Here is a 25,909-nt window from a genome sequence, read left to right as displayed (position 1 = left end):
ATAGTCTTAGTTTCTGTGAGAGTCCCGTGAGTGTTTACACTGTGTGTCAGTTACTTATTTTACACTCAGGTGTTTGTCTGGTGCTCTTCTCCAGAGACCCTGTTTGTGACATAGCAGGTAGCGGGTGCAGTGTTTTGCTCATCTTCTAGTTATGACACAACCATTATGAGGTTCAGTCAGACACCACAAACAATCTTAGCTGATCTAAAGGGAGGGGGGAGATTGTTCCACAGTCTGGGTGCTAGTGTTCTGGTGTTTTTTGTGGTTATGCCTTTTCTTGTGTATGTTAGTGGCAATTTAAATTCTGTCTGTATTAGCTTAGCTTTTGGCAGTTGTTCATTCATTTTGTGTTCTCCATTTTATTCTGTTAAATTTGTCCTCATGTGTTTTTGTGAGTTTTACTTTACTGATTTATTTTGGAGTTTTCTGTGTCTGGTGTTTTTGTCTAGCTTTGTTTCCTGTCTGTCCTGATTCCTAGTGTGTCCCACCTGTGGCTAGTTTGGTGTGCTTCAGTATATATTGTCCTGTTGTGTCGTCATTATATGTCGGGTGTCTCAGAGTGTTTCGTAGTTAGTTTGTATATAGCTTCCCATTTGGACTTCTGTTTCCTGTCTTGGATTTTGGAACCCTGTGTGGATTTATGCAGCATTTTTAGACTGCCATCTGTGTTTCGGACTGTTCTCGCAGTTACCTCATGTAAGCCAGAGGGCTTTTCTATTGTTGCTGGAATAAATCATACATCAAACAGCATCTGAGACTCTAGCATCTGCATCTGGGCCCACTTCCCTCACACTCAGCAGCTCATGACAGCTAGAACTGCAAAAGAACAGTCGGCATTGGTTTTAGGTTTGGCGCGCGTTATAGCCAACAGGTTTTGGCTGCATTTTGTACAAGCTGTAGATGTGCCAGAGCAGTTTGACTAAGGCAAGTGAAATGGGCAATGCATCGAGACAGAAAAACATTAAGGCATGAATGATAAATGTTATGGTCTGATTTTTGCAGTATTTCTGAGTGGAAAAACGCATGATTTGACCAGCTTGTTGACATGGGGGAGAGTGGGCCAGTATACTGGAAAACGCCTGTAGTAGCATTTCCAGGGCCAATGATCAGATGCTCAGTTTTGTCGGAATTAAGTTGAAGGAAGTTTTAATTACCCACTGAGACCAAAAAGCGTCTGTTTGACAAAAAACACTCTAGGGCTTTGTCTGACATACCAACAGAGATGGGCAAAGATAGATCAAAATGTATTAAAAAAAAGAAGATACCAAATACCCTAAAATACCTAAATACCCTATAAAAATACATTTCCAAGGTACTATGAAATCATCTTCTATCAGCCTATTTGATCTATCCCTTCACCAGTACACTCGCTCATCTGATTAAGTACACAATGTTTGAGAGCAACAGCTTTTCTCATATTCACATATCCCTGTGATCACCCTGATGAAGGGTAGTTTTACAGTAACAAACATTTAATGTTTAACTAAAAGTTTGCAAATGATGTCGATTTGTATTCTGATTCAGTTAGTTGGTGTTTGGTAACATAGGGTCTACTTTGCTTCATCTGAGCTACAACAAACACAAGTGGTGGATGGGTTGACAACCTGCTGTTTAATGGTGTTGCAGCACAATGTTGTTTATGACAATAAGGTCCATGTGTTCATTAAACAAGTTACACCATCTTGTGGCATTCTAAAATAATGTTGTACAACAACTCTGAAACGCTTTTTTTATGCACAAAACTTAGCAAAAGTTGAAAGTAGCAAGCTAACATTAACTCTGAGGGCTGCTACTCTGGTCAAATAGTTAGCTAGAACATTACGTAAAAAGGTAAACTATTTCGCCTCGGTTACTAAAACAAACAACAAAACTTAACAGGAATTTTAGCAATTTATGCTAAAAAAGGATGGAAAGCTGGCAATTATTGGCTTATTCTCCAGATCTGGATCAATTTTCTGTTCTGTTCCCAACAAGTCTCATATTACTCAGTAGACACCAATCAGAGGCAGTATTTTTACGATATCATTAAGTTCTACTTATTATACTGTATTTTTAAACTACAAAATACAAAACAGTGCTTTGATACAAAATATGAAGCCATTTTCATCAACCCTATCAAATACATATTACAAAATCCTATTTTGTAATTTGAACTACATATTTGAAATACATGTATCATAAATACTGCCCATCCCTGGATACTAACGCATCTATTAAGTGTATTGATGAGGACGGAATGATCAGTGGTATCAAAGCCTGCGCTTACATCGAGTAGAACTAAAATGGAATGTTCCCGCAACCTTTGGTACTAAAAATATTCAATAACCTGGAAGGAGCTGCTCAGCGACCAGTTTTTCCAGTACCAATGAAAGGTCATTTTTTTGATGGGATTCTAAAATTGTTTGTAACAGATGCATCAAGGCCAGGTTTTCTTTTAAAGTAACTGGGCTGTCTTAAACTGATCGAGGACACAACCAAGATGAGTAACTGTCTCACTGAGATTGTGCATGGTAACAGGGGCAATCTGGCTTAGTAAATTTGGAACATTACTAGATAGGTCAGAAGAGAACGGGGGCACAATGTTGGATCTGATACTGTTGATTTTGTTGAAAAAAATGATAAATACAATTTACAATCTTCAATTGATGTGGCAGAGATTGCCGTGGGTGCAGGATGTACAAGCTGATTTATAGCCAAGTAACACAGGTTACTGGAGGCAGTGACCAGTTCATTAATGCATTAATGTTGAATTAGGCAAATAAATAAATCAGGGGAGACGGTGAGAACTTCAGACTTTTGAACTTTAAGAGAACATCCTGATTGCTTCAGAATTGGAGAGTTTGCCTGGATGGAGTACTCAAATACAACAAATTTGTGATCCGAGACAAGGTCTATCAATGACAGGGAGTTTAAATTCAGTAAATGTAAATGGTAAAGGTCGGGGCCTTAGTTATGAGTGAAACCAGACATGCTGCATCAGGTTTGTAATGTTTAAGGTTTTAATGAATTCAGAGGTAAAATGGTTAGATGGTCATCAATGTGTATATTAAAATGTCCTACAATAACAATTCTATCATGGTTGAGGACAATGGAGGAGAGAAATTCAGAAAATTCTGTTAAAAAGCTATTATTTGTTTTTGTTTTTTTGGGGGGGGAGGGGGCTGAATTTAAATACAGCAGACAGGTTTTTGACAGTTGATTTTAAACATAAACATCTTATAGCTGTGAAAGTTATTGATAGAGATGTGTTTACGGTTAAAATGGTTGCTGTAAGCAAAAGCCAGCCTGTAGTCAGGAGGGCAGCCCTCGACTGAATGGCGGCAGTCTAAATCCAAATTTTGGGATGTGATCAAATCAAGAGGCCCATCTTTACTAGCTAATGCCACAGCTGTTAATAATAAGACTAATTATCATCATTATTATAATCATACTCATGTCTCTAGAATCAGATAACCAGATGTTGCATAATATTCCCATAGACAACCAGTGTATCATTTCCAAGGCTTGATAATGTATATTTTTTACAAAAAGTCAATATACCCGTGTAATAATATATCAGTTTACAGATGTACCTTCTGTATACATATCTGTTTCTCTACCGGTCTTTCCATCTTATAAGAGTATGAATGATGCATGCTGATGGTACTTACCGTTGACAGTTAGATGCACCCAGCTGCCATTGTGGAAGGTGTCATACTGCTGCTCCAGCATCAGCACCTTACACTCATACCAGCCCTGGTCGTCTGAACGCACATTCTCTATCCGCAGGGAGGACTTGCCGTGCAGACTGGCTCGGCCTGATCAACAGAGAAGGAGATGAGGTGTCAGCAGAAAGGGACGCAGAGAGGTGAGAAGGACATGTGGATTGAATTTAATGAAGGAAATTAAGGGAAGGAAGGAACAGGTGAGGAGGTGAATGAATAAAGAGAGGAGTGAAGAGAACGCCAGATGAATGTTAAAGAGAAAATCAACCTTTGAGCAGTTCAGATATAAATATGCAGGGATCACAAAGTACACTGCGGTGTGTTAGTGTGGGTGTCAGGGTAACATCACAGTGCATAAGACCTGTTTCACAGTCAGTGCTGCAATGTTAATCTGCACAACAACAAAGTAGGATACCAACTGCAGTTGTATGTTCACAGTGTAATCTGTCACTTAAGCCTCAGTGTGGCAGAGATGTCCTCATCTTCATGTGTGTGGTGGTCTATTTTGGAGATGCACTGAGGCAAGGACAGGTCATTACTTCCTTTGAGGAGTGGGAAGTGGCCAACATGACAACAGAGAACCCTCGGGGTTACACAGGAGTCACAATCCGTCAGAACAGATATCAGCTTTTGACTTGGTGGGTACAGAGTCAGGAATAGCTGCATTTACTTTTACAGATGAAAAGGGGGGGATTGATGATGTTGCTCCAGGCAATCTGGCAACTGGATCATAACAGATGGCGACTGGCAATAAGGGCTAAACAAAGGGCTTTCAGGGAGCACACGCCAGCTCAAAACATCAGCATTATCAAAGCCCGGCTATCCCTCATTAATCCCCTCACTCCCCTATCCTCTCCACTTTGTGTGTATTCCTGACTAATTTTTTGTTTGCCTTCCTAAATCACCTCTGCAGGATGACACACCAGGTAAATATATTAGCTGTACTGGCAACTGTCTCAGTGAGTTAAGGTAGACAGTCAAAATGATGTTTGTTCCCTAGCCTGTGTGTGTGAGTATGTGTGTGTCCTGGTTAGGCTATTTATAAATCAGATTATATTTGTCCAGCTTCCAACCATGTCTGTCTCCTCTCTTTAGCTGACTGGAAGGAACTCACAAAGACACTCCGTGTTACTTATTGAGTGTGAACTATTTATTTAATATACTGTATACAGTATCAATGGATTCTTCTCTATCCACTACTGTGTGTTCATACAGTACCTGCCCTTTGACTCCACTTCTATTAATATTTGTCTGAGGGTAAACAATATGTCCAAACAGTATTCGATGTCCTTTTTGGACTGCGTGTATTCAAGGATAAAAGTTCATGAACTAAAAAGTGTGTCTGTATAAAAACAGGGTACTATTCTGACCTTCACTTGGGGGACACATGGGGGAGCATCGTGGTGCTTAACCTGTGAATGTTTATGATCAAAACAAAAAAGAACATTTACAGAAATGTACGTTTCAAACTTCACTGAAGGCACTGGAAATCTGTGGAGACTGTGAAAAAGTAGGGGTGTAATGTAAAGCTGGTAACTGTATGTGTTTATTTCACAAAGATGTCTGTATTTGGATTTATACCTGAAACGAGAAGGTCCTAGACTGGACTTTCTATTTGTCTAGACTACTTCATTTCCTGTGTTAAACTGTTTTCTTATGTCATTAATACATTTTAAACAAATGTGTAGCTTAGCTGCCAGCAAACTATGCAAAATAACATAATATTTTAAGCATGTACCAGAATTAATCAAAAAATAAAGCACCCATCAAAGAAATGAGACAGAGAAGGGGCTTTAAAACCTGGAGGTTGTGAAATGCAATGGGAGGAAGCCCAGATGAGTATAAAGTTTGACATGTTTGTGAAATGTCTCCCTTCTACTCCCAAGTCACCGAGGCGCCAGGCTTGGATATCAGACCATGAGGTAGAAATAACAGCTGTGTAACATCAGTCAGGCTTTATCCTGTACTGCACAACTTATCTGATGAAAACTGATGAAAAGTTATTGAGGCTTAACTTCCTAAAGGTCTTATTATTGAACTATCTACAGCGTCTGTTTTAGCCTATATAATTCTTGTTTACATTTTGTCAATTCTGAGTCCCGCTGCTTTGGCTGCGAGCAGTTCCTGGGGCCTGTACCACGAAGCAAGTTCAACATACCCAGGATATCTTTTTCGTTTTCTGGCTTCACTAACCCTGACAATCAGGATCGGGATAAGTGGTCACACCAAGCTGGTTATCAACTCGGTAAGTCAACCCAGGGTTCTCCAATCCAGACATGAGCGTGTTCACATAAAAGAGGCGGTGTTAGCAGCAGATGACCAATGGCAGACATGAACAAGTAACATTAGACAAACAGACACAGTCTAAGTAGCACGGCTGCAGCTGACACACACACACACACACACACACAGGTGGATGGAAAATCAGCGTACTTGTATATTTCTAGTCTTTTCGACCACTCAAAGCGCTTTTGTCACACACATTCATACACTGAGCCTAAGTGCTCAAACGGAAACTAACATTCACACTGGCGGAACAGCCGCCAGGGGCAATTCGGGGTTCAGTATCTTGCCCAAGGACACTTCGACACGCAACCAGGGGGAGCCAGGGATTGAACCTCCGACCTTCCGATTAACGGCCAACCCGCTCTATCTCCTGAGCCACAGCCGCCTGATAATGGCTACAGGGGTAGTCTATAATAATGTGTTGATCTGATGTGTTCTTATGGCGTCTATGATGCATGAGTTTATTCTTTCAGCTCGACTGTGTGGCGGCATTTCCACATTAAAAGACTCGGACACTGAATAAGTGGTTGTTTCACCTCACTCACTCCGTGGTAACAAATCGCTTCTCAAATCTGTGATTCACCATCTCTTAGTCTATTTGTCTCTTTCTGACACTACAGGCATCTACAAAGAAGAAAAGCTGGTGAAGTACTGCATACAAACAAGTGCTAACTCAGCAACAGTTGTTCAAAAGACTTGTTGAGGTTCCTAGCAGGTACCCTCTTTCAGAGATACTTTATCTTGAAACGGCTGACTGACGCCCTGGTGATAACCAGCTTGGTTGTTACAAAGTTTAGCAAACCACAGTGCCCTGTGATGGTACAGCCATAGGGCACTGTGTAAGCAACACATGTAAGTGTGTATGTGCTGCAGTTTTTAGGTAGACCTGGTCTGGTACCTCAGATAGCTTCCCCTGATTTAACGAGGCAGCACAGAGCCTCTTCTTGCCTTATAACATCACTTAAGTAACAACTCAAATTCAATTCAAGACAAATCAATTCAGTTTAGCCATCAAATAATTAAACTAAACATGTTCAGCCTATCCCAAGGAAATTCTTATCTATAGTAGTGAAGCTGTTGCAGACGATGTTCAGAGAAGAGACCTACAGTACATCAGGATCAATAATTTGCAGCATACAATATGTTTTTATTTAAGGCTTAACAAATATCATGATATGGATGTTAAACTCTCTGTCTCTCTGTCTTTGTTTCTCTGTCGCTCTAGATCAAAAAAGAAACCCTCTCTACGCCCTTCTGGGCCTCTGTTATACAGATAGAGCACATGAAAAACGAGCTGTCTAAGAAAACACCCAAATAATCTATATACGGTATAAATTATACATTATCATATCCACTAGGCCACCGTGCTGCTAATTAGTATGGATTAAATGCAGGGAACAGATTTTTCTATACGTTGTACTGTGTACGGTTGTGTTTTAGACAATAAAAGTAGATTTGACTTGATTTAATTTGATCTGAATGAGCCAATTGGGTGTATGCTTTCTATTTTGTACCCTGTGGAGCAGTGACAGTGTGTCAGTATGTTGTTATTAAGCCCTGCTGTTCAATATTTTAATTACACACATTTTATTGGCAGGGTTATTTCTGCGGCAGGGAGGACTGTACATCACAAGTCATGACCACTAACTAAAATGTGTCTGACTTGCCAGGCAAAGGGTTTATGTATTATGATTGATTATGACTTTTCCTAGTAACATAGAACAGTTGCAATTTAGGTGACAATGTAACTTTTACCACTAGGTGTGGGGTAAAAAATCGATACAGCATAGTATTGCGATATTTTCGGTGGCAATACTGTATCAATACACAAACGGCAAGTATCGATCTTTTATTACATAAATTGTACATGAGAATTTAACTTTTTTTTTACTATAATTATAATAAAATCAATTGCTTTTTCAGTCCACTAGAAAAAGAGTTCCTTTGGGGAAACAATTTAAAGTTGGAAAAAAGTAATAAAGTCCTTAGTAAGTTAGTGCTTAGTAAGGTTAATAGTATGCAATCTAATTCTAGCGTGGTAGCATGATAATATTTGTTAATTAGCACTAAACACAAAGTACAGCTGAGGCTGATGTTTGGCAGGTATTTGGTCATAAACCAAAGTACTGACCATTTGTACCTGCTTGCAGCTTGCACTACACAACCAATAAAATTTTGACCTGATGATGGCAATAGATTAAAATGGATCACCAAAGATATTACAATTCATCCTGAGGAGACATTGATATCTGCGTGAAATTCCATGCCAATCCATCCCATAGACATTTCATTATAGACCAAAAATAAACCTCTAACCTCCTGGTGGAACTAGAGAATAATTCAGGGGATCACTAAACATGCATAATCTAGAAAACATGAATGTTTGCACCAAATGTCATTACATCCATCCAAAACATATTTCAGTCTGGACCAAGCAACCTATCGATCGACAGGCTGACATTGCTGTCCCTGGAGCCAAGCAGCTAGCACGACTAAAAATGGTGTAAATAAGACATAAGCAATATATAAACATGATATAAACAATTACAGCAAACATGCATCATACAGCTGCCTAAAACCACAGAAAGTACCAAATATTTGCTCTTGGTCAGTCAGGAATGTGCAGCTAGCTAGTAAACCCATGAAGGTTTATTGGTGCACTGAAGGATAGAACTAGTTACATGTACTGTATATGCCACCACTATCTCTCAGTATGTATGGAAGCTGCTCACAGACATTCAAAGGGTCTTTAAAAACAATTAGTAATTCTCACAAGTGAGTGTTTTAGGATATAGAAATCTTTGGAGTCAATACATCATTTACTATTCCAATATTTTTATCCCAACATTCCTATATGCATAAAAATGACACAGAAGAAAGAACACTCTGTGCTGTCCCTTATCTTTTGTATTCATTTTTCATTAACTAATTACATTAGGTTTCAGTAGCATTATGTCATTATCACACACAAAACCCATTGTGGGCAAACTAAAAAGCAATATTTTCTACTGGTGAATTAGGCAGGGCAAAATTGATAAGTAATTACTCATTTCAGACAGAATGTAGTTATTTCATTTTGCAAGAAATATGTACCAATCCAAACTAACATGACAAGATCTGTGACATCTTCTCGTACGTTTGACTGAATTGAGAATCACTGGTACAGACATGCAACTCCTCAGAGAACAGAAAGTGATTCACTTCACTTTGCAATTTTTTATATTTGAGCTCTTTCCTAATTTGTACTGATACTGCTGCACAACAGCTTACCTCAGGATAAAAAAGTGCTATATCATAAAGACTATGAACCAACAGTGAGAAATTGTACTTTTGAAAGTCACCAGTCAACTTTATGGGTGATGAGATGAAGAAGTCTCCCAACTCTGTGATGGGGCTGCTGACCAACAGTATGTATCAGTACAGACTACAAATTTTGCTTTAAACAACACAAGGATGTCCTTCACACTGTTACGATGCCTTGCTGCATTCATTGCTCACATACAGCATGTAAAGGCCTGACACACTTGGTCAATATCATCAGCATCCTGCCTGAGAGGTCCAATCCTTGTATGAAATACTAACCAACAACAAAAAAATTCAAGTGTTTAAATTCCCTATATTTGCTTGGTAAAATAAGTATTTACCAGCCAACTGGTAAATAGTACAAAATGTATATAAAAAGATTATTCTTAAGCATTAATAAGTCTACAGCCGCGGAAGGCACAGCTTTGATCTAAAAGCTAATGTCAGCATGCTAACATGCTGATGTTTAGCAGGTATTATGTTTACCATGTTTACATCTTTGATTAGTGTGTTAGAATGCTAACACTAGCTAATGATCAATAAACACAAAGTACAGCTGAGGCTGATGGGAATGACATTAGTTTTGCAGGTACTTGTTCAAAAACCAATAGTATTGACCAAATAAAATGTTTTGGCCTACCTGTAATGGCACTAGAGGAAATGTCAGGGGATATTAGGGGTTCATTCTCTGGACACCACAGATAACTAAATTTAGGAGGTGTTCCATCTCTTGACAAAAAGGTGTGGACCAACTGATCGACCAACAAACATTGCCATCAACTAGAAGGCTGTTTTCATATTAATTTGTTGTAGGAATATACATGTTATAGGAAAAGTTTCTCTGATTTTGTGACATCACAACTAGTTTGGAAGTCAATCATGGTCCAGTACAAAAGTGTGATGTTGAAACTCAAGGCCTCCAATTCAAGCTCAGGATCCTGGGTCTAAAGAGCTCCCTCTGTAACTGGATCATTGACTTCCTGACGAGCAGACCCCAAGTGGTGAGAATGGGCATCCTCTGCATTGAGCTCTGGAGCCCCATACTCATCCCCCTCCTGACTCCCTGTTCACGTACAACTGTGTGGCCACACACAGCTCCACGTCATCATCAAGGTTGCGGACGATCATCCCCAACAACAATGAGACCGCTTACAGAGAGGAAGTAAGTGACTTGGTGACACGGTGCCAGGACATCAACCTCTCTCTTAACATCAGCAAGACTTCATCGTGGACTTCAGGAAACTGAAGGGGGAAGATGGGGATGTGTTTGGTCATGGTCCCATACACATCAATAGAGCTGAAGAAGAAAGAGCTTCTGATTTCAGGGTTATCGGTGTGTTCACCAAGGATGACCTCACCTGGTCTAGACAAGCACTCGGTGGTAAAATCTGCCCAAAAGCACCTATGGAGGAGACTCAAAAGGTTAGAATGTCTGCGAAAACTCTCAAGAACTTCTACATGCACCACTGACAGCGTCCTCTCAGACTGCATTACTGCCTGGTATGGCAGCCACTCCGCTGCTGATCAAAATCCCCCCAGAGGGTGGTGGAGACAGCAGAGCACATCGTCGGATGCTATCGTGCTTCTATGCAGGGCATCTACCACACACAATGCCTTAGGAAAGCACGAAACGTCATAAAAGACCACAGCCACCCAGGCAATGTGTTTCACCACATCTCACTTTACAGATAAATATAAAAATATTCTTATATATTAATGGAGAGATATTATATTCCAGCTTTGAAACACAGAAGATATATTGGTTAGTGTTAAAGAAGCCATTTTAAACAACGTTCCACTGATGGGCCTTCAACAGTTAATGTAGAATTCATATAGTGGTCAGAAATCTCATCTCATAGTTAAGAAAGACACATTTCCATTATTGCCTGCATTAATGGACAATTTTGAATCTTTGAATAACTGTGTCCATACAATAATGTTAAGTGGAAAGAACAGTTTCCCCAAGGCCGCAAAAGCAGCAGTCAGCAGGACTTTTGTTCACTGAAGTAATTATGACAGAAGTCCAGCTGTTCCTCCAATCCTTCAGTCAGTCTAGCACCAATTCTTGTCCCTTCTGTCAGCTTCCTGCAGTCAACACATGGCAGTCTGTCAGAGCCACAGTCCTCATGACTGGCATTAACTGTGATAAAATAAGAGGACTCGCCTTGGGTCCACATTTACAACTTCACATGAGGTTGCTTCTGAAGTTGACCACTGCAATGGTGTTCAGCAAAGGCCATGCAACTGATATACATCAGCTTGCATAGTTTCCTATAAATATGCTTCTTATTTTATTGTCATACTTATGAACCACAACCCAAAATGCTCAATTGACCCTATTTGTGTTAAAGATCAGTTTTAAACTATTTGAGCTAGATTTAAATCTGTGCCCATAATATTTTGCATAACTTTGACAGGAGAAAGGAAAAGCAGATTTAATAGCTTCAGGAAATGTCTGCTGGGGCAAGTCATTTTAAAATGTCAGCATGTCACGACCAGTGCGGAGATCTTTCATGATGATAGGCAACATTCAACATTTGTAATCTGGGACCACTTCCTGCTATTTCTAAATTTGTTTCTCTGTCCCTCCATTTCCATTTTCATCTTTCATTTCTATTGCTTTCTTTCTTCCTCTCTTCGCAGTCTCATAGAAATGTTTTATATTGGGTCTGCCTCTTCTACTCTCCCGGATGCTTTCTCCCTCTTCCTCTCTATAAAGAATAAGACAACGGCTTGTTTGAGACCAAGTGCAGACGGGTATCTAGGAGACATTGCCCCTGTGGTTGGCTCGACTCATTAACCCTCGACATCATCCCAATCTAAATAGGGCACAATGTAAGACTATGTATCGCGGCAGCTTTGACTGTGACCTATGACTTCATCCCATGAAGCAATATCAGCAGCACAGTGCGAGGTTGGTGTCCGCCTGCATCAGGCTATAGAACTTCAGATATTTTAGTTCTGCACTTTAAAAAAAAAAAGAGATGTATCGCTAAGGGCTGAAGCCAGTGATGTGTCTCTTAGGACTGAAAAATACAAAATGTTGCAAGTTATGACAGCAAGAGGGGTTTTAAAACAGCACAGAGACCAATCAGAGTCCGCACTGGACACACAACATCATTTTTAAACCAACTTAAGAGTACCTCTGGGAGCGCATTTGTGAAACTTTGAATGGGAGTTGTGGTCTTCAGATGAGCCGAGGGGGGTTCCAACGGTGATGGAAACATGATTAAAGGTTTAAACTGAATCTGAATTTGAAAGTATACTCAATATTGGATCGAATAAAATGCTACTGAAGCCAGCCCAAGTGTGAATAACTCATAAGTATGCACATTTGCAAACAATTTGCTGAAGCTGAGTGGAAAATGAGTCAATCAAAGAGGACTGGTACACAAGCAGACCAACTAAATCACGATACAAACGTGCTGTCCGCAGTTTGGGGCCCAAGTCCTGTTTCCAAGTCTTCTATACAGACTTTTTTTCGTTCATGACAGAATACTCCCACATAGTGCGATTATTGGTGTCTTCATGTACATTGGGTTACATTCATATCCTACTGCTCTTTTTGTTATTGTCACGATCCTGTAAATGTAACCATAAGCTCTGAAACTCAGCAGGCTTTACTGTCAGTTATGTGTGCTCAGTGATCCAATCAAAAAAGACAAAGTGTGTGAGGATGCAGAAAGATTATACAAAGCTTCTGTATTTTTCCCACAATCTTCAAGTCTTATATTTTTCTTCCTGCTGCAGCAGGTGGTATGTAAAGGAAACCTTTCTGATGCAGAAGGTGGCCAATCAATCAGCTGCCTTTCAATCAGATGTGGAGATTAGTTCCACTTGGTTAATTTGCAATTTCTTATAAGACATAATTAAACCTGATATTATATTGCATTTGAGATAATGGCACACAAAAGAAAAGAAACTGTAAGCAAATTCCTGCTATGAAATTAGTATTTCTTGCACTGGACAAAATAATATGAAAAAGATTGTCTAGGCAACAAACATGAAAGAAACTAAATTATCTTCTGTTGTGATGAGTATTTTGTGATCCCAATCTTAACGTAATATCTAATCACAGCAACTGAACATCAGATCGTCAGGAGGACGGCTCCTTTATTCCATTTTCACTGTATAATCCTGGATAGCGTGTGAGACCTTTTGGATGTGTAGAACAACACAGAACATGAATTGACATTAGATCCTGACCGATTCTGTCGGCATGTTAGATCCTGTTATGCTGCTGTGCCTCGTGCATAAATGAGCACAGACAACAACAACCATTATTGTTGTTAGCAACATCGACCTAGTCTATTTTAGCAGCACCAGTTAAAAAACAACGCAGTATTTCAGATATATCAGGATTGTGGCAACATGCCTATAGGCAACGAAATTGGACACAAAAAATACAAAGTTTAAAAAAACAGCTTTTTCTACAGTTGATCCTGTTTGCAGCCATCTTACTTTCTGAACTCTTGGTCATCTGATTTTGACCGCGTTACTAAGAACTCGAAAAGTAACGTGGAAAACATGTTCTAGGTACAAATGGAACTCACTATGAATACACCGCTCTCAGCCCCACTGTCCAACACAACACAAATGGGTCATTCAATCAAGCTAGAACTGGAGGTTGTTCTGTATGTCTCGCAGAAAGTGCTTTTACGGTTATGAAGGAAAGTTAAATAGTAAACTACGCACAAAAGTAAGAAAATTTGTGTTTGGTAGATTATTTCTTTGTGTAACAATGCTTCTTGGCAAAAAGCCTGATTATTTCCTTTTTATATGGTGCCATATATGTAAGATATGAGCAGCAGAGGTAAGTACATGGGTTGCGCCCATGGAAAACTTTCCAGATCTTCTCTGACAATGCCAAACAGCTTTAACTTTTGACTCTTGTTTTGAGCTTCTGGTACCCCCAGGTTCTGAAATCAGGTGCCTGATTGTCAGAACCCGTGAGCATGGGCCCTGCTACAGTTGTCAGTTGGTGTCTGCTCCAAGAATCGGCCACGTTTGATCTCGATAGGGCCCGTGCGATAGTCAAGTTACATATAACAGGGGATGTCAGAGACAGGCTGCAAAGTGGGTGTCCCAAGAAGACCCATTCCTCATCCCGTCAGCAGTCAATGTTTGTAGGATGATATGGTGATGGCTCTCTGCTCAGATAATCCGTTGTCATAGGGCTGCCAGCATTCCTGACCTCAACCCCACTGATCAGCTTGGGCGTGCTGTTCTTGCCAGAGTGACCAACACAACCACGTTGGCTGACTTGAGTCAAATGCTGTTTGAAGAATGGGATGCCATCCCACAGCAGTGTGAGCAGCATGAGAAGGTGCTAGGCTATATGGTTCTTTCGCATGCTACTAAATGAATAAATTGTTAAATCGCCAATATGTCTTGTTTCTTCAGACTTCAATCATCCAAGCCACCAAACAACACCAAACAAGTCCATCAGGAAGCTTAGTAAACCACAGAAAGTTGAGGCAGAACAGCTGGAGATCAGAGGGAAATCAGTGAATAAAGTTATATGTGTTTTTCTACAGATACCCAGAACTATATTCCACACTGCAATTCAGCAGCCAGCTTGTTCCTGCCCTTTCAGAAGATGGCCAATCAGAAGACAGTGGGCTTTTAGGAAGGGGGAGTGCTCAGACAGAGGGTGAACAGAGGTGCTGAAGCAATGGACAGTAAAAGTAGGAACCTCTGGGTCTGAAAAGTGAAGCCAACAAGTAAGAGATTTAAGTGATTTAAACGTGTATTATTTCTAATGGCCAGTAGGGGGCGACTCCACTGACTGCAAAAAGACAACTCTCTTCATACTGGAGAGACTGTTCAGGAGGCAGAACCCCCACAAAGCAGATGGGCCAAACTTTGTCTCTCCATCCACCCTGAAGCACTGTGCTGATCAGCTGTCTCCGGTGTTCACAGATATCTTTAACACCTCACTGGAGTCAACGTGCCAGCCTGCATCAAATCCACCATCATCCCTGTCCCAAAAGAAACAAAGGTCAAGACCTTTGTTGTCTTGACCTCTGTGGTAAGTCATTTGAGCAACTTGGGTTTTCCCATCTCAAATCCATCACAGACCCACTGCACAGATCCATAGAAAACATGGCCCTTCACTTTATCCCCCAGCACCTGGACTCCTCAGGAACACCATCATCCTGGCTCTGCTGCAGGACAAGCTCTCCCAGCTGAGCGTGCCTGACTTTCCCCTGCAGGTGAATCAGAGACTTCCTGATGGACAGGAAGCAGCACCATCAGCATCGGTTCCCCACAAGGCTGCGTTCATCCTGTACGCCTCCAGCTGTTCGCTGTGCTGTTCAGAATAGACAACTTGCCGTCCTGTAATCGGAGTCTGAAAAGAATGGATTAGCAGACGCAGGTAGCAGGGATTGTCTGAGCTACAGAGAGAGCTGGAGGTGAGTAAAAAGTGTTTAGCTGCCTGCTCTCATTGGCTGAATGTGCATGTCGAGTCGGCCGACGGCGTCAGCGATGCATCAGGCAGCCGTTTTGATGCGTTGTTGAGTAGTTCACAAATAACGACTGGCGAGCACCCAAATCGGTTTTAAAATCGTGTAGTGTGAATTCCATCAAGCTCCTGAAGTTTGCAGACGACACCACCCTCATTGGGGTCCCCCTACAGGTGGGAGATTAGCCATCTGGTGACCTGATGCAGCCAGAGCTACCTGGAGCTCAACACCCTTAAGACAATGGAGATAAACTGCTTCAGACACTCCCCTCTGGCAGGAGGCTGTGGCCCGGGGCCACCACTGACACCACCCTAACCTCACCCTTTACAGTACAGTATATATACACTGTACATTATTGCACATCCAATATAAATATTTTGGACATCCCTGCACTTACTTTCATTAGACAACAGCCATTTGTACATATCCTTATTATTCTAATATATTTTCATATCTTATTATCAGTTTTATATTGTGTATTCTTGCAGTATTTCTGTGATGGCTATCTTAATGAACGTCTTAAAGCCTGCATTGATCAAGGCATAAAACAAAAATAATCATCAAATATTTATTATCAAGTCACACTCAGAAGGCAAATGCATTTTAACTCTTTGGATTATCCAAAGTGTTTGTGGATGCTACTGGCACTGACTCCTCCTCACATTTAATTTGTTATGACATGAATGAATGCATGATAAAAGCTCCTTAAATCAAACACATACCAGAAGTGGGGATTATTTCTGAAATGCAATGATCAGAGGAAAGGAAATCAAAAGCAGGCAAGGGGAAAATCCCTCTCACCTCACCAGCAAACTTCACCTTGAGCACATCACATTAATGGTCTGACGTAGAAAGAGCTGCTGCCTCCAATGTCATCTCATTAACGCTGTCTCCATTAGTTTGCAAAAATGTTTTTTAGTCTACATTGGTAAGCACACCACTGATCAAAGACAGCACTGTCAAGAGGGTGATGGATTAATGTCATTGTTTAAACCCTTTTACCAAAACAGAAACACTAGCTGCAATAGTTGCCAAAATGGGATTCTATGAACCAAGACGTATGACCAGCAACCGACTCACTTTGGTAAGCATATTTTCACTGGTTTCACTAAGACTCATATCACGAATAAAATGCATCTCATTTAGCTAAACACTAACATGGGATGTTTTATTATTATAATAGTAGCAACAACTGGATACAGCTAAGGACTGCACCATTTGGAGAAAAGGACATATTGCGATTATTGTGAACAATATTGCGATTGCGATATGATGATATAAATAATACTTACACTAATAATAATACTACTTGCTTGATTCTCAAGGAAAATGCACAAAATATTGACATTTTGAAATGTGTATCTCTAACATAAGAAATACAGGGGTTTTATTGCCACCAGTCCAAAAATACTGATTTGGCCACATTGTAAACAGCAACTAGTATAAATGAGTAGTATGATGTTATAACATTAATAAAATGTATAATGTTGAGTTAACAGTATGCTGTTAGTGTTAATATACCAATTACTATAGTTTAATTACTATACTTATCATAATTAATAAGAGCAGAGAGGCAAAATATCAGTATATGATTTCATTTAAAAAATGCAATTCTGACTGAACTGCAGTTATTTCAGGCGGTGAACAAAACAGTGAGCTTGTATTTATAGTCAAAATAAAAGGGAGGTTAGAGTTTCTACACCTCAGGCAGATGTGACATTTTTTAACAAGAGAAGGCAGTGAAATGTTGCTTTTGGTATCAAGTCACTGTTTAAAGTTTGCATGAGAATGCTTTCACCATCTTACCTGCATATTCGGGGTCCACATGAGGAGGGTAGAAGCGAAAGTTGATGAAGAAGGGGATGGGCATTCCATACTTGAACCACTCCACCACATAGGGCTGGCCGTTCAGAGGGTGGGACACGTCGCATCCCAGGATGACGTTCTCTCCTGCACGTGCCGTCACAAACTGGGGCTCTTCTCGCACTCCGTGGGCACCTGGGGTAACAGAGTTCACAGGTTAGCCAGGTCAACAGTCCAGGGTGATCTGCAGCTTGTGGCTCAAAGTCCATTTAAAGACTACACACTTGAGCTCCAGATTAGAGTATAAAGCAGAATAATGCTTCAATCTTTTATTTCAATATATTAAATAGCACAAATGCTCTTTAGCATTTCACACAATTACTTTTCAATTTTAATCTTCACACATTTTGTGCTCACATTGGTGACTGTACAATATTTCTGTAACCACAGAACAAACAGTAGAAAAGAAGAAAATATAAAGGCAAACATCTTAATTTTCTATTTTCATACAGACTAAGTTGTGTCAATAAAGAGCAAAAATGACTAAATGCTGTTATTTTAGAAGGTTTGACAATAACTAATCCCATTTCTGTGTGACAACTGCAAGACCTACAACAGCTTTCTATTATTGTCCGATCAATAACAACAAGTTAGCAAATACGTGCTTTGTTTAAAGGAACAGTTCAACATTTTGGGAAATCTGGTGGAGTCAGATGAGAAGATCGACACATATTTCATGTCTCTGCACCTTAATATGAAGATAGAGCCAGCAGCTGATTGGCTAAGCATATAACAAAGACTGGATAGAGGGTGAAAGCTAGCTGACAATTTGCTGTTTACTGGGTTATGTGCTGGACTATTTCTTGGCTCAGAGAAGTTGCCAGGTAATAAATAATCTGGCACACAACGCCCCATAAAACAGCAAATACGGCTTTTGCACTAGTTTGGTTTTTTCCACTAGTTTAACAGAGATGTTGGAAATTACAGATAAGTCTTTAGAAAGTAACAGAGTTTCACATAGAAAATGAGTGTTCATGTGCGATAACACAAACACATGCTAACCAACAACTTCTGTCACTCAGGATGGCAAAGACTGCCAGTGACAAATCCAATACAGAGCCAAGGCCAATGGGTTGGGAAAATCAAGATTAACAGCGCTTGCAGGCACATGAATGTGATTTATCTCGACAGAATCTTTTTCATCTAATTCATCTGACAGAATGTGGGCAGGTGAAAACATCAAAGAGGCAATGTGACAGTAATGCGCTTTATGTTCAATAATACCTTTTACAAAACTAACTCACTCTGTTAGCTCAGTGATGGAGCAATGCCAGTGAAACTGTGTGTCTGTGGGCTAGCTGCTGGATGGCTACATTGATCCCAGGCTAATTACCATGTAGCTTGGCTTTATGAGCGGAAACTCAGTGTGGCAGCATTTTACCAGTCGATAAGGCTAATCAGATATACTCACTGCTCGTCCCTTTGTGGCTTGTAAGGAAGCCAGGCAGGCAGCTAGCTTCTTCTGCACAGAGGTGATAGTCTACTGCCTGCATTGCCTCTCATTAGTGAAAGCAAACAGTGTAAGGCGTAGTGTGCATAAGGAACAAACAGGACTTCATCTAGCCTATTACATCTGCAAATAACTATGGCAAGGACAAATCACTAGTCTTGGTATATTATGTAGCAAAGCATACTGTAAATGCAAGCTAGTAAAAACATTTTCTGGAGTCATTGATAACCCGCAACATCAAAAATAATGGACTGAAAGATCAAATAAAATTGTTCCTACAAAAAAGTGAAGATGTTTCCAAAGCACTGACCTAGACAGAAGGAAACATTTAGAAAGATGATTTAACATTGTCTTCCAAGTGTTTCAAAGTGGCTAACACTGGGAGACAAAGGCAGACAGAATTTTAAAAGTCAAACATGGACAGAAAAACCCAAGAGATTATCACTTATCAGCGTCTTCTTACTACAGCACAACGTGGACACCTGACAAAGTGAAAATACCTCCATAACCTCACGTGGAGCCAGTGAACTCCTGGACACATTTTTCATTTAAATTACAGCACAAGTTGGGCCTACGCTTTGTGTAAAATTATACAGAGTGTCTGGTAGCTGGCTAACTAGAGAAAGGTTCCTACTCAAATTCAAGCATCAAATATTGAATTCAACCATGTATATAATAATCTGATGTTTATAAATAGTGTAATTTTTTATGTTGAGAAAAAAAATGGGAAGATGCAGTAACACATGTTCTAGAAGTGCTTGGACAAACATTAGGCGGAAAATGAGCACCAGAACCATTGAAAGCAGAATGTGACAGTAAGGCAGTAATGTCTTGGGCTAGAAAAAGGTCAGGAAACAGCTGGCTAAAAGCACAAATACTCAAAGGATGATTTTCTGCTGAACTTCAATCACAACACTTGATGTTTCTCCATTTTGCAATTACCAGAATGTGCTTGTCGTGGAACAGAACAAACAAATGACATTGCCGTAATAATTGAATATCCATTCAAGGCAGTGTTAACCCAAATCATCCATCCTGACTTGACAGACGGAGCTTTTAAATGCGCGTTAAGGCTGCAGAAGGAAAGCATGCCTCCACAGTCACCTTGAACTGAGGTCAATATGAAAAAGCAACTAATTGTCTAGGTTTTGCACTTAACAGAAGATATTTATCTCACAATCAGGCCTAATTGGGGGGGCTGGTTCCCCAAACCCAAGGCTGAGAGGTACAGCACACATTAACCATTTCAACAGGACACAGCGGGGGTCTTGTAAGATACAATGACCAATATGGAATATCTCGGAATGCATCATTACCATCATAGGCCTATAATTTCACAAAGTATATACCATATTTATGCACAATACATAGTGTATATTACATCACTGAGAGGCTGTGTGCATCACAAGAAGCCTGTGGATTTGTGATTTGATGTGCATGTGTGCTCTCATGCTCTCCAGCAGAAGCAGATAATAACTGAGCAAGTGTGCTTTTCCCAGTGGTGACCCCCCCCCTCCCCTCCCCTTCAGACACACACATATGCACACACACTACCTCAAGCGGCGCTACGTGTTGATTGGCTGCTGGTGACATCATGGCAGACAGCACAAAAACAGGCCCACTGGAAGGTATGACTTCACTGTTTGTAACTGATGAGAGAGAGGGAGCGAGAGAGCAGAAGCAGAACTTATACGCTCCTCCGCTCCCCCACCCATCAGGGTTTAGCTCATTTACAATCAAAGACCCAGGGGAGGGTACCATCGCACGGTATAACCACTGAGGTGCACCCACACATACACACACACAGTACCAAGAGTATATGCAAGGTGGAAGAGGAAGGGAGTTTATGTTTGTTGTGCATTTGTGATTGTTGCCAGGAGTGCTGTAACACTTAAGTCATGCTAGTTTGCAGCCATCATCAGATTAAAAATATATTGTCAAATCAGGGGTGGCGCCACCAGTGAGCAAAATTTATTTTCCTACCTAAAAGATCTTGGTGTCACAGAAATCAACAAGATGATTAAAAGAGATGCATTTAAACTTCACAAACAAATACCATGGAAATGTGGGGGGAAAATGACATGTATGTTTGTTGAAGATATTAACCACACATTAACTTTTCAACCTCCGCCAAGCTTTTTGCAATATTTAAAAATTTTTTCGCACACAGGTTTTACAAAGCTCAAACTGAAACTGTGCATAAATTAAAAACACACTTAAAAAGAGGCCATGACACAGTGGGCAGTTGTGCCAGTGTGTGTGCAGTGTTACTATATACCATGGTCAAAATAATGACAAAAAAAATGTCAACTACCATCGCTAGCTGGACTACCATCGGTGTTAGAGGGCCATGAGCACAGCACTGTTCCTATCTTGATTTTGCAGTTTTGCTTTGCTTTGCCATAAATGAGCAGCTTTCTACTGGTCAAACTGAGGCGGAGCAGCTACAGCAGGACCAGAGAACCAGGCTCCTTGTCTGAGGGCCCATCTACACTACTCAGCTTTTGTTTAAAAACGGAGTTTTAAAAAAAATACGATCTCCGTCCACAACAGCATTTTAGCTGCGAATCAGATTTGATCTCCATCTATATTAAAATGAAAAAAGTGGCCGTTCACGTACACTTGGCATGCGCGAGCCAGTGTAAACATGATGCAGATGGTCGATTCCGTAGTTACAGAAGATTTGGTAAAAGAATAAAGTAATGCAGACGAACAATCACATCAGATTTCTTTTTGGACGAATAACGAGCTTGTACTCTTACTGAATGTAATGGAAGTTAAAAGCAGCTGTAGCAGTGGAAAACAGACTGCGAGTCGTCGCAAAGTAAATACGGTGACATGCACAGTACAAGTGAGATACAAATCAAAAACTCTGTCAATAGCCAGTGACCCACTCACAGCGCCAAACGTGAGCGTCTTCGTCATCGTTTCTAAAGTCCTCCGTTTTTGCCCGTCTGTACTAAAACGCTAGTTTTAAAACAAAAAATGGGGTCGACAGCATTTTCAAACTTCTCCATTTTAGGTCTTCATTTTCGCCGTTTTAGTCTGGACGGGAGGTGCAAACATAGGAAAATGTCTCCGTTTTAAAACCAAAACCCAGCAGTGTGGATGGGGCCTGACTAGTTGTAGCTAACATGGCAATGCTAGCATTATCTAATCAGAAGGAAAAAACAGGAAAAATGAAAGGCTGTTTTTTTTACTGAAGCATGACTGGTTTGTGGGTCTGAGTTAGGGGTAGGGTTAGGGTCAGTGCACTTTTTACGTGATTGGCAAAAAGAAAACTTGCTTTTCTCATACTGCAAGGAAAAGAGAGCATCTAAATATAATGTTTGTGTATATGGTATAGCCTACTTCATATGATCCAGTAAACTGCAATTTAAAATCCTTGTTTTTTTACAGGTCCTGGGGAGTCACAAAAAAACGTTCTTCCTGTTATGTGACAGTATAACAGAGGATGTGTGACGGTATAATATTATGTGACGGTGCAGACAGGCTTATTTTCACGTTGAAGCCTCGCAGAAAACTGCTTTTCTATATTTATTCAGGGTGACAAACGAGACCGTGCATGAAAATTCAGTGAGATGCAATAAATAAACAATACAAGTATGACTCATTAAAAGACACGCGACACATTCCAGCATACTATTTCAGCTGAGTCTCTGTGTTGGCACTTAAAACACTGAATACATTCAAGCTGGTCCCCTGGCTCCATCATGACGCTGTCTAGAAGTGACAACTGGCCCACTCTGCTAAGTGCCAACAAAAATGAAAAATAAATGAGATTTTTACACAATACAACATGCATTATTGATGACTATAGCAAGGTCAGTGCATTATCATACATCCGATTATTCTTGCACCTGCACTAAGTCTTCCTGTATCTTATTCCAAAGTTGAACTCAACCGTGGCGGTAATAAAACGACAGCCGTGTGAAATTAATGGGGTATTAATATTGTTGCCTGCCAGACCGCTAAGCCAAGGTGATGCGCAACCCGTTGGGGGCCTGTAATGATACTTTTTCTATAATGCACAGTGCACATGTTCTTTATCTGTCACTGCTCAACTCAACATGGGAGAGGTCAGTCTGATCAGTTGGTTTTACGGTAGTACTAGTACAGGTTTGTGCAGAAAGGCTGAGGAATTCAGGGAGAATGTGTACTGTAATAGAATGTTACTTCTTTCTTACTGTTACTGTACTGGCCTCTAAACTTTATCACCATCTGCTACCAAAATCTGGAGGCTTTAATCTTGGGGCTCAAAGTTATGGAGAAGCTATGATGGCAGCAATTCAGAGCACATGCTGCAAATATCAAATAATCAGGTCCAGTTTTAGATGAAGTTAGATTTGCTTTGTTTCAAATGTTGATATTTCCATGTGTGTCACCAGAGGACCAAACCATTCATCAATTAATGTTTCACCAGATTTACTTTAGGATTCATTTCAGTATAAGTAACAAGATTATAAGTGTACATGTGGCTCCGTGAGGCTGTACGTGCACTTTGCAGCAGTGCTTGAGCTAAATTCTAACTTTAGCCTGACCGATATAGGATTTTTAAGACCGATACAGATTTTAAAATCTGCTATTCTTTTTTTCTCTTCTTTTCAGAAAAACATAACATAAACAAAGATTATCCCTAACATTTGTTATGTGTGGTTATGAGACCTCACCAAGATAACATGACATAAAAACGTTTAAAAATAAACCTTTGTTATTCTTATAAATAGTACTTTGCACAAACAAAATATACAACAAAATATATATAGAATTTTTGATAAAGAGTTAAATGTATAAAAAATAAATACATATTTTTTGCAATAGTTATTAATTTATACATAATCTGCCACAATGACTGCTTTCAATGTAGCATACTCACAACTAGTTTATCCCTTAACCAGCACTCTTTTAATTCTATCCAAAGCAAGCTATGAGATACAGTTTTTCATTTACATGCAGGTAAATTTGAAAGCATAATACTTTGCTCATCAACTAAACGATTGATTGGTGGAGAATCTAACTGATCTAACAATGTGTAACATGTGCATACTGACAAAAGTTTAAACAATGGCATGTATGATCTAAGCAGCTTAGAAGAGAGGTTTTATACATCCAGAGAACTATAACATATAAAACTATACTATAAAACTATAAAAAAAAAAAATACAGTGTAATTGAGATCTGCGCTCATTTGTTAAAACATGTAGGCACACCAGGCGAGTAAAGAGGATCTAAAAGTTTAATGGTATGAAATAGACATTTATTTACCATTTCTTCATTTAGCAGAATAAGTTAAGGCTTAACGCTTTTCATTAACTTCCGTTGATAAACATGGGGCTAAATCAGGAGGGTTTGCAAGTATGGTCCTGAACGCTTTCAAGCTTATTTGGGCAAAGAGGAGACGTGATAGCCAAAGATGTTAGCTCCGGTTAGCTCATATTTGCTAACCCTCCTGATTTTCACTAGATATTCCCATTTTTCATTGTCCTCTAATTTTTTTTTTTTCCTATGTTCACAACTTTCTGTCCTTTTCTTTACGGTTTATGGTTACGGTTAATTATGGCTTTTGTGGAGCTTTTTTGTTCACCGCGGCTCCGTCTACAGCAGAACTGTGGCAACAGCTGATCTACACTGATGTCAGTCGCATCAATTCCAACCTGAGTGTCCAGACTCAGGTCACATTTAAAAATATCTGATCTGTATCAGATTTGGACCAAATATGGAAGTGGCCCAAACCCGAAATGGAAAAGATCAGATTCCATGTGCCTGTTCACACTGTTGTAAAAAGATCAGATCTGAGTCAGATCTGGATCAGATTTGGGTCACTTTGGCCTGCAGTCTGAATATAGCCTTAGTGTAGCATGTAAGCATGATAACATTTGATAATTAGCACTGCACACAAGGTGCAGCTGAGGCTGGTGGGAATGTCACTAGTTTTGCAGGTATCTGGTTATAAACCAGAGAACTGGACACATTTAAGAAATCAGATGATCACAAATATTATCTCGATCAATTCATCCTGTGGTGGACATTAATGCCTGTACCTTATTTCATGGCAAGAGTTGATAAAGCATTTACCTCAAAATAACAAATGTCAATCTTGTGGTGGTGACAGAGAAAAAGCCAGAAAATCACAAGTCAGTAGGAGTCATCCTCTGGGGAACATGAATGTATGTACCTAATGTCACAGTGATGAAGGTGGCCAACAACAGACCGACCAGCAGACCCATCCCTACAGCCTCACAGCTAGCATGGCTTACTTGAGTTAAAGCAGGCTAATTCACACAGAATGTCTACTGTTGTAGAACATCTGTTCTTTCTTACTGTCACATGGTCTCTAAACTCTATGACCAACTGCAACTGAAAAACTTGAGGCTCAAAGTTATGCAGTGGCTACAAAGGCAGCCATTCACAGCGTAAGTTGCAAATGGCAAACAATGGTGTCCTTTTACTATTTATGTATTTATCTATTTATGTATGTATTCTACTGATCTTTGCATGTATGTCACCAGAGGACCAAACCATCCACTCATTCTTGTTTCACCAGATTGTAGTATAGGATTCATATCAGTACAAGAAGCAGTTTAACTAGCAGTCACAAGCAGCAGCAGACAGAATCCAATCCCCAGCATGTAGCTATATATTAAAAATAATATCCTTTCCTAAAATAAAGTGGCATCTATGCATTTATAAGTCTAAAGAGGGAATTAAAAAAAAACATCAAAATAGTTTCCCAACCTAAAAGCATTTGAATAGGCCATTAAGAGCTTCTATTCCCCTGTGTGAGATCAAAGACAAGTACAGTTTTAGATCAATAAAGCAACATGTGCAGTATAGTC

The 25,909-nt window shown here is 40.0% G+C and overlaps 1 protein-coding gene across 1 annotated transcript in view; it reads right to left on the bottom strand.

Annotated features, from left to right (window-relative positions):
* Nucleotides 1-25,909, bottom strand: part of LOC123963792 (protein turtle homolog B-like) — a 108,803-nt gene that overhangs the window by 55,417 nt on the left and 27,477 nt on the right. The window contains exons 2-3 of the mRNA XM_046040837.1: nt 17,567-17,758; nt 3,651-3,797 (exon numbers count right to left, since the gene is read on the bottom strand). Coding sequence (XP_045896793.1) covers nt 3,651-3,797; nt 17,567-17,758 — 339 coding nt within the window. The remainder of the gene's footprint in view (nt 1-3,650; nt 3,798-17,566; nt 17,759-25,909) is intronic.

This window comes from Micropterus dolomieu, linkage group LG23, assembly GCF_021292245.1.
Source record: "Micropterus dolomieu isolate WLL.071019.BEF.003 ecotype Adirondacks linkage group LG23, ASM2129224v1, whole genome shotgun sequence".
In the NCBI taxonomy this organism is placed as follows: Eukaryota; Metazoa; Chordata; class Actinopteri; order Centrarchiformes; family Centrarchidae; genus Micropterus; species Micropterus dolomieu.
This window is presented reverse-complemented; position numbering and strand designations above follow the sequence as displayed.